This window comes from Scatophagus argus, chromosome 21 (assembly GCF_020382885.2).
Source record: "Scatophagus argus isolate fScaArg1 chromosome 21, fScaArg1.pri, whole genome shotgun sequence".
NCBI classification, from domain to species: Eukaryota; Metazoa; Chordata; class Actinopteri; family Scatophagidae; genus Scatophagus; species Scatophagus argus.
This window is the reverse complement of record NC_058513.1, coordinates 16,438,983-16,451,491: the sequence shown is the minus strand read 5'-3', so window position 1 is coordinate 16,451,491 and position 12,509 is coordinate 16,438,983. Positions and strand designations below refer to the sequence as shown.

General features: G+C 42.0%; 2 protein-coding genes and 1 non-coding gene across 3 annotated transcripts in view; 2 read left to right on the top strand and 1 right to left on the bottom strand.

Annotated features, from left to right (window-relative positions):
• sema4gb (sema domain, immunoglobulin domain (Ig), transmembrane domain (TM) and short cytoplasmic domain, (semaphorin) 4Gb) overlaps positions 1 to 594 on the bottom strand; it is a 31,960-nt gene extending 31,366 nt beyond the window's left edge. Inside the window, exon 1 of the mRNA XM_046376502.1 lies at positions 515 to 594. The gene's annotated coding sequence lies outside the window, so the exon portion shown is untranslated. The remainder of the gene's footprint in view (positions 1 to 514) is intronic.
• Positions 595 to 2,168: 1,574 nt separating this feature from the next.
• mfsd13a (major facilitator superfamily domain containing 13A) lies at positions 2,169 to 10,833 on the top strand. The gene is made up of 9 exons (XM_046378322.1): positions 2,169 to 2,363; positions 4,302 to 4,564; positions 4,825 to 4,904; positions 5,846 to 6,295; positions 6,412 to 6,532; positions 6,726 to 6,822; positions 7,595 to 7,766; positions 8,633 to 8,826; positions 9,706 to 10,833. The coding sequence occupies exons 2-9, from the start codon at positions 4,397 to 4,399 to the stop codon at positions 9,954 to 9,956; spliced, it is 1,533 nt and encodes a 510-aa protein (XP_046234278.1). The 5' UTR covers positions 2,169 to 2,363; positions 4,302 to 4,396; the 3' UTR covers positions 9,957 to 10,833.
• Positions 10,834 to 11,793: 960 nt separating this feature from the next.
• Positions 11,794 to 11,907, top strand: LOC124053298. The gene has a single exon (XR_006842128.1). It is a non-coding gene; the product is annotated as a U5 spliceosomal RNA (small nuclear RNA).
• Positions 11,908 to 12,509: the final 602 nt, after the last annotated feature.

Sequence of the window (12,509 nt, the reverse complement as noted above, 5' to 3'; positions counted from 1 at the left end):
GGCTGAGTTTAAAGACCTTTACAGCACAAACTGAGGATCCAACAGTCTTCTCTCCTCCTTCTGTCTTTCCATTCGTCTTTGTCTCATCAGTATTCATTCACCCGCACTTCCCCTCCAAGTTAGGACAGGAACACAACAGAAAAGCAACATACGGTCAACACACCACGCATGATTTTCTACCATACCTTTGGCTTAAGGAACAACGCAGTCAGCTCGGAGGTTTAATTTGCCCCAGCGACGTCCTAATGATACCAAAACACTTCCGCACATACGTGATCCAGTATGGATTTAAGTAAAACAAAGGCTCATGTGGTCAAACATCCAACCAAGCGCACCTGTCCGACCTGGACTGCAACGCTGACAGGGGATAACAGTGCTGCGCGCACACTTTGATCACCTTCACCTGGGTGGCAGGGACGTGTACAGGGAGTGTGTGCGCAGGGAAAGTGGAAGAGACGCCTTGTGAGAGGTAAAATAATGAGCTCGGCATAAAAAGCGGTGAAAATGAACTCACCTGAGTCCACAGAAATTCCGCCGATGCGTCCTCTCCTCTGCGCGGCGAGCTACTGCTGCTGCTGCTGCTGCTGCAGTTACCCACAGCCAAGGCTCCCCCCACCCACCCCGTGTCACACACACACACACACACACACACACACACACACACACTGGATTCATAGCCCATATAAACACACTTTCCTCACGTAGCTTTTCGTTGTTTTTCTACCTAAACGTTGAGTGAGGATGCAGCAATTTGGAAACAGCACAACAACCTTCTGGTGATGTTGTCATCATTTGTCAGGTTATAAGCTATGTGTGTTAATACTGTCTGAAACTCAGTGTTACTGCTGCCCGGACACTCAGTGAGGGTCTCACCACTGAATAAAGGTGAAATAGATTTTGAAACATAGCGCTTGATGGGTGGAAATGACTAATAAAGGACGTCATGATAGTTCAGAAAGCTATGAAGCCCACATGGAAATATAACTGACACATTTTACATACGCCTTTCTGCATGAATATAGAGGCGTCATTGTGTCTTTAGATCGTCTGAAAACTGTAATAAAACATCCATACTGCCTGTAAAGTCTGATTAGTATCGTGATGTGTGCCTTGTGACTGACCCCTGCTGGAGACGTGGCAGAAAGACAGAAACTCAAATTTCTCCTTCCCCCTCTTTCCCACTTCTGCATGAAAATCCACCTGTTTAGAGATGTTTGAGGACAGAGGATTAAATCACATTTAGGGTGTATATTTATTATTCAATTTACCCATCCATAGTTCACAGATTCAGAGCGGTTCCTTCCCAAGGCACAAGATCTTTTCCTGTGTTTGTTTGCATCCGCTTTCCCTTTTTTCATGGTTATTTAATAATAGAGGGATATACATGTAGAAGTAGAGTAGAAGAATATTTTCAGATAGCCCAACACTCTTCCAGAGAAACTTGCTATTAAGCAAACTTTAGTTCAATTTTCTGCTTTAAATCTCTCAATCAGACATGTCCACATTTTGCATGGGCATTACATTGTACGTTCAATAACATATACATACAGAGATTCAGAACTGAGCCAGATTTGTCTTCAAATTCTCCTCTCTTCCTTTTTTTCCCATAAAAGATGTGTGCCTAATTTTCTTCTCTATGTTTTGTAGGCATTCACCACAAAATTAAACAGACAGCTTGTGTGAATCGTTTATGGCGCAGCTGTTTGCCTTCTGAGTTGGAGAAAAAAAGTACTCAGATATTTTGCTTAAGTAAAAATAGCCATGCTATAGCATAGAAATATGCTGTTACAAGTAATAAAGCATGACAGTATCAAAATATGCTTAAAATAAAAAAAAAAATAAAGCTCATATTAATCATGGAGTTTTGCCCACTTCAAATAATGCATAATAAATTATTGGACCATAATTTTAGTGAAGGTATTTTAATTATTTTAGGCAACATAGCTGGTTATCTCAATGTATTCATTGTATTTTGTATCATTAATCTGTGTAATGTTTCCCTCCAAACTGCAGTGAAAAAATTCTAAGTTGCGCTCCTTAACTGTATCTAAAAGAGCTGCACGTCAGCTAATGTGTAGCTACATGCTAACATCCAAGTTTTTATCAACATTGACACTAGGCGGCGCTGTAACTTTAACGCTTATCTGTATGAATCTACACTACCGGGACACCTTTTCGTCACGGATGTGGGCAACAGGCTGTAATTGTCATGACGTGTTCTGTCCGCCCGCATCGTACGGCTCGCCGTTCAGTGATCGGAGCACAGCTGCTATTGACTAACAGAAGAGCCTGAGCCAAAGACTAATCTTCCCAGCGAGACAAACACGGTTTATTTGTTCTGGTTATAGCAGCTCCTTTTATCGGTACGTAACACCTCATTGCTTTGTTAGGAATAAACTTGAAGCTTCGTGAAAAAAAACGAAAACGTTTCTCTCCGACACGCTGCCTGTTAACGTAATCGTTAACGAGCTGGCTAATGCTAGCATCAAACGAAGGCTAGCTAGTGCTAACCATTAGCGGCAGTTGGATACGTTCTCCAGCCCTACCAGGGAGTTATTGACGGTTCCAGCTGCTATGGGCAGATATGGAAGATCAACTGTTAACACAACATTGTTTGTTGCTTAAGTGGCCGTTATATGACAGTGACATTAGTTCCAGTGTGTTAATTAGCTAGCTCGCTAACTAGCCAGCTGGGTGTAATCCTATGAGATAAGGTTAGTGAATAAATTATCACAGTAGTTTGTATCTCGTTTTTCAGGACCAACAACACTACGGGTTCTCTAACTGCGCTTATATTGCGTGTGGCAGCTTTAGACACTCCTTGTGAAACATTTTCCTTTATTAATTTCAGGGCCACATTGCTCCCATTCCTGCTTGCGTGTAGGACGCTATGAATGCTTAATTATTACGTTTATCTGCTGCCAGGAGCACTTTATAACCCTGCAGCCTTACGTGGACGTGGTTTTACACACGTGTAGAGCGGACTGTTGCATCCGGACTCGACATTATTAGTTACACTTAAAATCTAAATGTGTGCAATAAGTAATAAGTGTGGTGATGGCTGCACCTTTTGTCGTGTTCTGCTAAACTGTCTTCAGATCAGACGTTACCAGTTCAGCCACCATATCTCTCAGCCATCAGCATGAATACAACAGGTTCATCACGGGTTCCCTGCCCAGAAACCTCTCCCCAGATGGAAACAGCTCTAAATCTGCTGTGGTTGAGAAGACATAAATAGGATATTTGCAGATCCAAGTTCCGCTCTGTTGCCTGTTACCAAGTAGACCTGTTATGATTTAGTGCGATATGTGTTATGTGAGATGTGATATGGAGCAGCCAGCTGAGAGTCATCCCGCTCCGCTCCTTGGATCTGATAGGAAAGGGACTGGAAAGCTTTTTGGCGCTCCAAAGAGGCTGCTTTGCCAGAGTTTGCTATCTCATTCAGATGTGGCGGCTTTGCTCAGACACTGTGGTTGGCTCTTCCAGAAAGTATCGCATCGCCTTGAGGCATTATTATTACGAGCTATTATATGACCCCCTCCCCTCACCTGAAGATATGAGAGATTGTTTATATTCAGGGCAAGTCTGAGCTTGTGGGAGTCAGGTGTGAAGTGAGATGCCTGTTGGTTTTTTTTAAGTGAATTCTGCTCCCGAAGGTGCTACGTATGAGCCTGCAGTAAGTTCTTCATCAGGGAAATGAAACAATGCTGGTGACTAACTGCAGGATTTGCAGTCATAGTGGGGGGGGAAGTCGGTTTGTTTTGTTAAAAGACAGTAAATCACAAGGAGACGTGACATGGAGACACCATTATATGTGCTTTTCAAGCTGTCACTTTTACACCTACATTTATGGTAGGTGTTAGATCACGTAGTGTGACGTCCGAATGCAGTGTTGAATATGACGGCTGAAGGCAATAAATGAAAGAACTTGGCTTAAAGAGAATGACTGGATATTATATGACTTTTGTTGCTTTATGGTGACACAAGGAGAGCAGTGGTCATAAAAATAACTGAGGAAAATTACAGTTTGACACACACATACACATGGGCGTGGACCACCGGAGAAAGGAACTGTGTCCCACAGCCAAACTAATGAGTACTTACTGTACCATTGCTGTAAAAATAGCTCAGTTTTTGGCTCAAACATCTGAAGGTTAAATCATTTAACCCTCAGATGTGCCGTGTTCAGTTACGAATCGGGGTGAGGGAGTGCTCTTTTCCTCTTTATGTGCTGAACTACTAGCAAGTTTCTGAATGTTTCTGTCAAGTCTTAGTGGATTTATCCACTTGTTTATTTGCAGACTATAATGAGGTGGTGACCCTGGGTCGGCCAGGCCGTGAGATGATTGCAGCTTGGCACAGAGAAAAGACGAAGCAGAGTGACTGAGAAAGAAGTATGGGCAGGAGTGTCTGGGGCTGCTGGCGAGGCGTCTTCTCTACTGCACTGCTCTACGGCTCTTTGGCCTTGTTTACCTCCATCCTGCACAATGTGTTCCTCCTCTACTATGTGGAGACGTTTGTGTCCATCTACAAGATTGATAAAATCTCCTTCTGGGTGGGAGAGGTGAGTGACGAGAACTGAGTCTGTGTCTTTTAAGCAGATGATGTTAATTTTGATTTATAATCCAGGCTTGAAATGTAGTACTAATTTGCCTGACCTGAATTGCTGTATGTCCGTCCCGCTAACCAGTTTGATAGGTAGTCACCATGCACAGCCACAGTTTTCTGTCTGTGAAACCATTTGGGCTTGTTGTCATGTTATAGCTTTATTTGTTGATATTTTTTAATAAAGCAGTTCCTGGTTTCTTATCCGCTGCTCCACAGACCATTTTCCTTATATGGAACAGTCTGAATGATCCTCTCTTTGGCTGGCTGAGTGACCGCTCCTTCCTCAGCTCTCCTCAGTAAGTGCTTCCATCCTGCCTTCTTCCTCCGTTTTTTCCTCACAGAAAACACTGTGGTAAATAAGGTTTCCACCCAATGCATGTAGAACATTTATATATATATATATATAAAGGTTTCCTAAGTTAGGCTTGTGACTACAACAGATGACATGTCTACAAGATTAAGAGGTGAAATTAAGTAAAGTAAATTGACATTATTTAATGGAAAGGAAAGACTATAATTTTCAGATATAGAAGATACATTTTGAAAACATGTCTGTTCCGTGGATAACATACTGTAATCTGTGCTTTAGTCTGAAGATAAGTCAGATATACAAGCATGGGGTTACTTTTAGTTATCCATCCTCTTTAAGCAGAGATCAGTTGACACCAGACAATTGACTTGACTAAATATCAGCATCAGATTGGTCCTGTGACGTGCATCAGTACAGCCCATCTATCAGCTGATAGATACGTTTTTTCACACAGCAGAGTTTTGAAACTCTGCAGCATTTCTCAGGAATATATTTGTATTTAGATGCATACTTGATGTAAATAGATCAGCTTCTTGACTCTGACATCCCTTTGCCCTCCAGTCTCTCCTGGCTTTCCAGTTAGCACACATTTCCCAGAAACTTCTCAGGGCAGAGACATTTACACACCCATGTACACGCAAATGTTCCAGCAGGAGCTCTTTTATGAGCTGCAGTAAGGCCTGAGAGGCTTGGTGAGCACGTCTTCACAGCAACAGTTGTCAAACTAAAGCTGCCATCTGTGTTTGCATTACATTTTCATGAAACAACTCGTGACTCTGTGTTGTCATAAGGTAGATCACGATGTACTGCACCCTTTAAACTGAATTTGTGTTGAACAGCAGGGATGTGCACCACTTGCACTTTTATGTGTTTGTTTGGTTTACTGGTTATCACAGATCTTAATTTTTGGCTGTTGGTCCACCTCAGGTCAGGCTCTCAGATCACAACTCCAGAGGTGGTGCTGAAGCGCCTGAAGGCCCTCTCTACAAATGGCCCTCTCTTCGCTCTGTCCTTCCTGGCCTTCTGGGTGGCGTGGGCCAGACCGGGACTGCAGTTCCTGCTGTGCCTGTGTCTGTACGATGGCTTCCTCACTTTGGTGGACCTCCATCACAGCGCCCTGCTGGCTGACCTCGCTGTGTCCGCCTCCGACCGCACGCGCCTCAACTTCCACTGCTCTGTGTTCAGCGCTTTCGGCTCATTCTCAGTATTTCTGTCTTACTCCTTCTGGGATAAGGAGGATTTCTACTCGTTCCGTCTCTTCTGTGTGACTCTGGCAGTTTTTTCCATCTTGGGCTTCTTCTCGGTGTCTCGGTCGCTGCAACAGCGTTTCCAAAAGGAAGTCCTTCTAAAACACGACGAGGAACAGATGCTCAAAGAGTAAGGCTTTTCTAAGGATCTGGGCATTCTCAATATCTTTGATTGAGATGTTTTTGGTCTGTTTTGTTGTTCTTCCCATTATTTCACTCTTCTGGTTTTCTTATTCTGTGTTCCAGGCTGAGTCTTGGCCACGCTCCTCTTACCCATCCAGAAAAACCTGTCACCATTGGACAATACCTCAAGCAGCTCTCCAAACACAGGAACTTCATGTGGTTCGTGTCGATGAACCTTGTTCAGGTAATGTGTTAACCACAAAGGATGTGTGACAGGTGATAGAAGAGATGAAGCTGAATGTCCTACTCAAAGGGGGAAAACAACATTAGAATTATGTGTGGATTACATGGACGCAGCAACAAACGTTTCTTACTTGTAAAGATTTGCTGCTTTTCTGTATTTGCAGTCACATTTTGCTGTCGTGTCTACTCTGCAGGTGTTTCACTGCCATTTCAACAGCAACTTCTTCCCTCTTTTCCTGGAGCATCTTCTCTCTGACAATATCTCCGCCTCCACAGGTTCAATCTTACTCGGTAAGAAACAAAACTAACAAATTTTAAGTCTTTCTTACTGCAGTTTCCCCCTTTGTGGGACAAATACAGGTTTTCTTATCTTACCTTATTCATGTTTTTTAGTTTTAGAGCAAGGCTGTTCAGACAAAATTAATACTGCAGTATCATTGATCATTGATCACTGCGGAAGCCCCGAGAGAGAATAATATTCTGGTGTATTTTTTGTTTTTATTTGTTACTTGCTCACACACAATAAATGCACCTTGTGTTTAGAGTGTAGGGAGTAAAGAAGAAAACATGGATGTGTGTAGTCCTGTTTAGCCTGTAATACTGGTTCATCTGAGCCTCTTGTGGCCAAAGTGAGCATTACAGCAACAATCGCTTAAAAGATGTTCCTGACAAAACTTCTTGTCTGTTTTTACAAAAGAAGGAAACAAACTTAGTATTACCAGAATATTTTCTTGATCTGCCTTGCCTCTCAGGGCCTTCCATTGTCACAGTATTATTTAGGTTACAAGTTAAAGGAAATCACAAACAGTGATGCGACTGTGGTATTAGCGGTTCCACAGACTGAAGGATCACCAGTTAGTGACACAACCTTTTTTTTATATCAAGCACACTTAAGTAGCCAGTAACTGGATGAATATATTGTCAGTATTATGAGATGGAGACCAACCTGTCTGTGACTAAAATAGATTTGAATTTTTGTATTTTTGCCATCTTTCTTTGGCAGTTACTATTCTTTCTGCTGATCAGTATTTATTTAATAGAGCTTTGCTTCTGCTCCACACAGGCATCTCTTACATTGCCCCACATCTGAACAACTTGTATTTTCTGACACTGTGCCAGCGATACGGGGTTTACCGAGTTATCCGCTGGCTATTTATGCTCAAACTGGGACTTAGTGTGGCTATGCTGCTGGCGGGGGCTGACCACATTTATCTGCTGTGCATCTTCATTGCTAGGTATGGCCACGCACACACATCAGCGCACGCTTCAGGGATGTGATGTGTGACAGCTTGTACTTTTGTTTGCTTGTTTGTTTTTCCAAAGCTGATCACAAACACACTGGAACACATCCTGGGTTAACTCAACATTCATTTACATGCTGTATCTGAGTGTAGCGCTAACTTTGCTACGATACATTTTGTTTGTGAAAGCATAAACTTGTTGTTTGGTTCTGTATGTCAGCCCTGTGAAGAACTGGTGACGTGTAATCCACCTCTTGTCTGTTATCAGCTGGGAAACTTTGCTTCAGTTTGTGACTTTGCCACTCAAAGGTGCTTTATTTATTGAGCCCAAAATCAGTTTCTGCAGGGGGCTTTAAAACCTGAACAACACACAACACTCTGTATCCACAGAGCCTTGATTCGGAGAGGGGAAAAAGCCCACCAACAAGCTCTGATGGAGAAAGTGGTTAGTCATATTGGTCACAGTCGTGGTAGTTGTTCAACAGTGTGTGAATCCTTTTGGTTCTTTCTGTCAAAGCTTTCAGGCTCAGCTGATGCAAAAGCTTATCAGCCACAAGCGGTAAAGCTGCCACTGTCTTTCACACGATGCCGTGTGGTTTTGAACACACAGGCACGCCTAAGCATCCTGTATTAGGTTAGAAAATGTAACCATTGCCTGTCAAACAAAGTTAACTTGTGAATGATCATTGACACACCTTAGTTAATATGAATGCTAAAATGAAGAACTGAATAATCTGCCTTTGATAAACTGCTGGTAACGAGACAGTTTATTAAGTTTAACAGATTACAGCTGTCATTTCCTGTTGTAAGCCTCCACTGTTGTGGCTGACGTACTGTAACCTGACTTGTCGTCTTCTCAGTAACCGGGTGTTTACGGAGGGGACGTGCAAGCTGCTGAAACTGGTCATTTCCGACCTGGTGGATGAGGACTTTGTGGTGAATCGGCGTCAGCAGGCCGCCTCCGCGTTGCTCTTCGGGATGGTTGCCTTGTTGACCAAACCTGGCCAGACGTTCGCCCCTCTCATTGGCACGTGGCTGCTGTGTGTTTACACAGGTACAGACACACACACACACACACACACACACACACACACACACACACACACACACTCAGTGTGGGGCTACAGAAGGAGAATCACAGAACTGCCTTGTTTCAAATGCCGGCACAAGTTGCTGCATTCACGTGTCTTTCTGACAGACAAAGTAAATTGCAAGAGTTCCTGCCTTATCTGTGATCAGCACAAGTGCGACTTGTGCAACTTGATAAATAAGACAGACCTGCACAGACCTCACGTATTGCATGGTGCGCTGAGGGTTTTCTCCAGGAAGTTATTTAGCAGAGGCGTAAACCACCCAGACTGTTACGCGTCACATCTTGAGCATTTTGATTAGCAGAAGCCAGCCCAGCATTTTCAGCAACTTTGTTTTTGTTGTTGCTAGCAGTATTATTATTTACCAGTGTAAACTGGCTCAACAACCAACAAAACAAATGAAAGTAATTATTAGGGCTGGGCAAGTCAACGCGTTATTATCGCGTTAGCGCCATAATTAATTAGCGCCGGCAGTTATTATTTTTTATTTTGTCATGCATTAATACAGTGTTTTTAGTGAGCAACAGTTAGATAGTTAGTTAGATAGCAACAGACTTTAAAAATAATTATTATAATGAAAACAACTGTGAGCTAAAATAATTGTTGGCGTTAATTAATTATTGCATTGACACGTATGTGATAGTAACGTCTTAAATTGCGCAGCCCTAGTATTTATAATAAAAGAACATATTTGGAAAGGCTTAATCACTGTCTTACCAAAAATTGTCAAGATGGTGGACTGTTGAACCTTATGACAGAGTCAGGCTGTTCGTTTGCTGTTTACCGAGGACTAAAATGTCGTCTGATTTCATTTGCTCCTCGTCCACCTTTTGTCTCCACAGGTTATGATATTTTTGAGAGGGAACCTGTGAAGGACTCTCTGGTTTCTGTGCCTGACGTTGCCTCTGGCTCAGGGACTCCACCTCTGCGCCTGGGCTGTTTCTACATGTTGGTGTTTGTGCCTATCACCTGTGCCCTGCTCCAGCTGGCTGCCTGGTCTCGCTTCACGCTTCACGGCCGCAAGCTGCAGGGGATCAAGGCCCTGAGGCAGGGGGCCCAGCATGGCCACCTTATCGATGTCAAGGCCATATGAACTGAAAAAGATCTGCTTGAAGCTGCACAGAGACACTTTGAAATTGCCTGCTTTACAATCCCTTTTGATGATGGATGAGAAGAACATGAAGCAGAAGGCTGCGCTGATGTCTTCACTGTGCAGCCCAGTCTGATGTGCAAGAATATGAACCACTAAACGTGGCTTTGTGGACAGTGGAAAAATGCCCAGTGGGCTGACAAACCGCTCTGGGAAGAACATGAAACAACATTTCCAAACATGAAACCTGCCTTATTTTTTTATATTAAAATATTGACCTATATTTATATTTGAACAGATGACCAAAAGTACAACCAATCAATCCTTTGGGATGTAGACGGACCAAGGCGACAACTTTACGTGGTGCGCGCCAAAGAAGGGGCGCCCTCTTTAAAACTGTGTGTAAAGCATAATTCTGGTCTAGACTGCAGTCTGATTGGCCGCGCCGATTTGTAATTTGTCAGTAACATCAGTCTGATTTAAAAGAATAAAAATAAACGAACAAACAACAGAAGAGATTTATCACAGAGCTGCATTCAACTGTGCTATTGATGCTGCATGGAAACTGCACTTCAGAGCTGATTGTTGTAGTGTTTCTTTATATTTACACATGAAACCCTGCCAGTTTGATGTTGAGAACTGTATTTTCTGATACATTCAGTGATGACGATGATGTTTTTGCACAAAACTGCCATTTGTCTGTTGTACTTTTAACATTCTGATTGTGACTTGCTTTATGTACTGTAGTAACGACCATTGGAATTAGGAACTTGTGCTGGTAACCATATTTATCAGCTTACTTTTGTAATTTTTCAGATTATACAAAGATCGTGAGGCATTACCACAAATAAATCTACTTTATGTTAAAAGTTGACCAAAATCTGCTGTGCTGTGATGTCTTTTTATATGACAAATTACCTGTCGAGCCACAATAGACACCATTCAAGCTCCATAACAGATCAAAATAAGAAGACAGATGTCGTTCAGATTTTGCTTTACTGGTCCAAAAGAAACTGAAATACCATTGTTGGACCATCTGTCCCTGCAAAAGCTATGGAAGGGAAGTGAAAACGCAAGTCTAATCTGTAAGTGTTGTTCCTGGACACACAACACTGAAATAATACAGTTCTTCCAACTTCATTTTGATGAGAGGGCCCCCTTACAAGAGGGGGCTTCATGATGAGGTGACGATTAGGACTTTTATTTGCAGTTTCAGTTTATTTTGTGCTGACGAGGCGAAGGTCCCACTTTGTCCAGCTGGCCCGATTGCGGTCTACAATCATTTATTAATTGCCGGCTGTTGTTCAATTTTATCTGCAACTTTATCGGGAAACTTAAGATAACGAAACACATTTTAACATTAACATTTAACGACATTTAGTTTCTTTAATTGCACCTCCTGACGATAGACGGAAGTAGCAAGAGGTCATCAATGCCTTTTACTGCCCATGCGTGTGATTTCTATTTATATTGTTTCACTCCATTTTGACTGCATTTAATTTCACTGTTCAAAACGTTTATAATTTATTTGATAATTATTTTGTTTACCTACGTTCAACTGCGATTGAAACACTCCTAAGACTGTATATCGTAGACATCGTCGTAGCGCTACCCGTCATGCACCGCGCGCAGCATTTTAAAAGTTTGTTACATCTATCGTTTTCATTTTTTCTAATCACTTATCTAAAATTAAGGTGTTTAATCCATCGCGTGTTTCTATGTCGTGTACAGATTCTTGATAATAAAAACATCCAGTTGTAGTTGCAGTGGCATTTCCACCGTCACTGAAAGGTGTAGGTCGGAGAGTCATAAGTGTCACTAAACCGCTTAATTGATAGTTCACTCATGGTTCTCTTCAGATCGTATAAATCTTTCGCCTTTTACTAAAGATTTCCGTGGAGAGGAACAACATGAGTTCTATCTAATTTTTTGACGCCCCGCTTCATGTGGGGCTTGTAATGCTGTGAAATGAAACTCAATGTTGCGTTTGATGAGCGTCAAAACAGTCGTGCTTCTGCGTACTTTAACAGTTACACAGCGTGTGAAGCGGCTGTAACAGGCGTGAAGCCTAATGCTGATGCCTCATTAAAATGGAAGTTCACTTATCCCGGTGAATGAGCGGAAATAACAATAAAATGAAAATGAAATAACAACGATTTAAGGAATTTCCCTTTGGGGATAAGTAAAGGAATTCTGAATCTGATTCTGATGATAATAAAAATAACAATAGTTTAAATTCCTCTAAAACCACTTGAAACAAGAGGGCAGAAATCACAAGAACATTCTATATCATGTTATAATAATATCCTGTTTTATTACATATAAACTATTCCAGTTAATCATCTTAGCTCTGTTTAAATCTCCTTAAAGAGATGCATGTAGCCTTGAGTCGTCCACAACCACATTTCTGACATACTGTACCAGCATACTGAATGTTTGTATCAAGATATCAAGAGTTTGCTGCTTTCGTGTTTTTTTGTTTTGTACAAATAATAATTAGCATTTAATGTGAACATGCAGTTTGTCAAAATGAATCACTGCCCTGCAACTCTTTCC

Excerpts from the sequence above, each read along its gene's own strand:
- mfsd13a (XM_046378322.1), top strand. The coding sequence starts at position 4,397 with ATGGGCAGGAGTGTCTGGGGCTGCTGGCGAGGCGTCTTCTCTACTGCA. Across the intron at positions 6,823-7,594 it reads CACAGGTTCAATCTTACTCG|GCATCTCTTACATTGCCCCA; the intron begins GTAAGAAACAAA and ends TGCTCCACACAG. Across the intron at positions 7,767-8,632 it reads CTGTGCATCTTCATTGCTAG|TAACCGGGTGTTTACGGAGG; the intron begins GTATGGCCACGC and ends TCGTCTTCTCAG.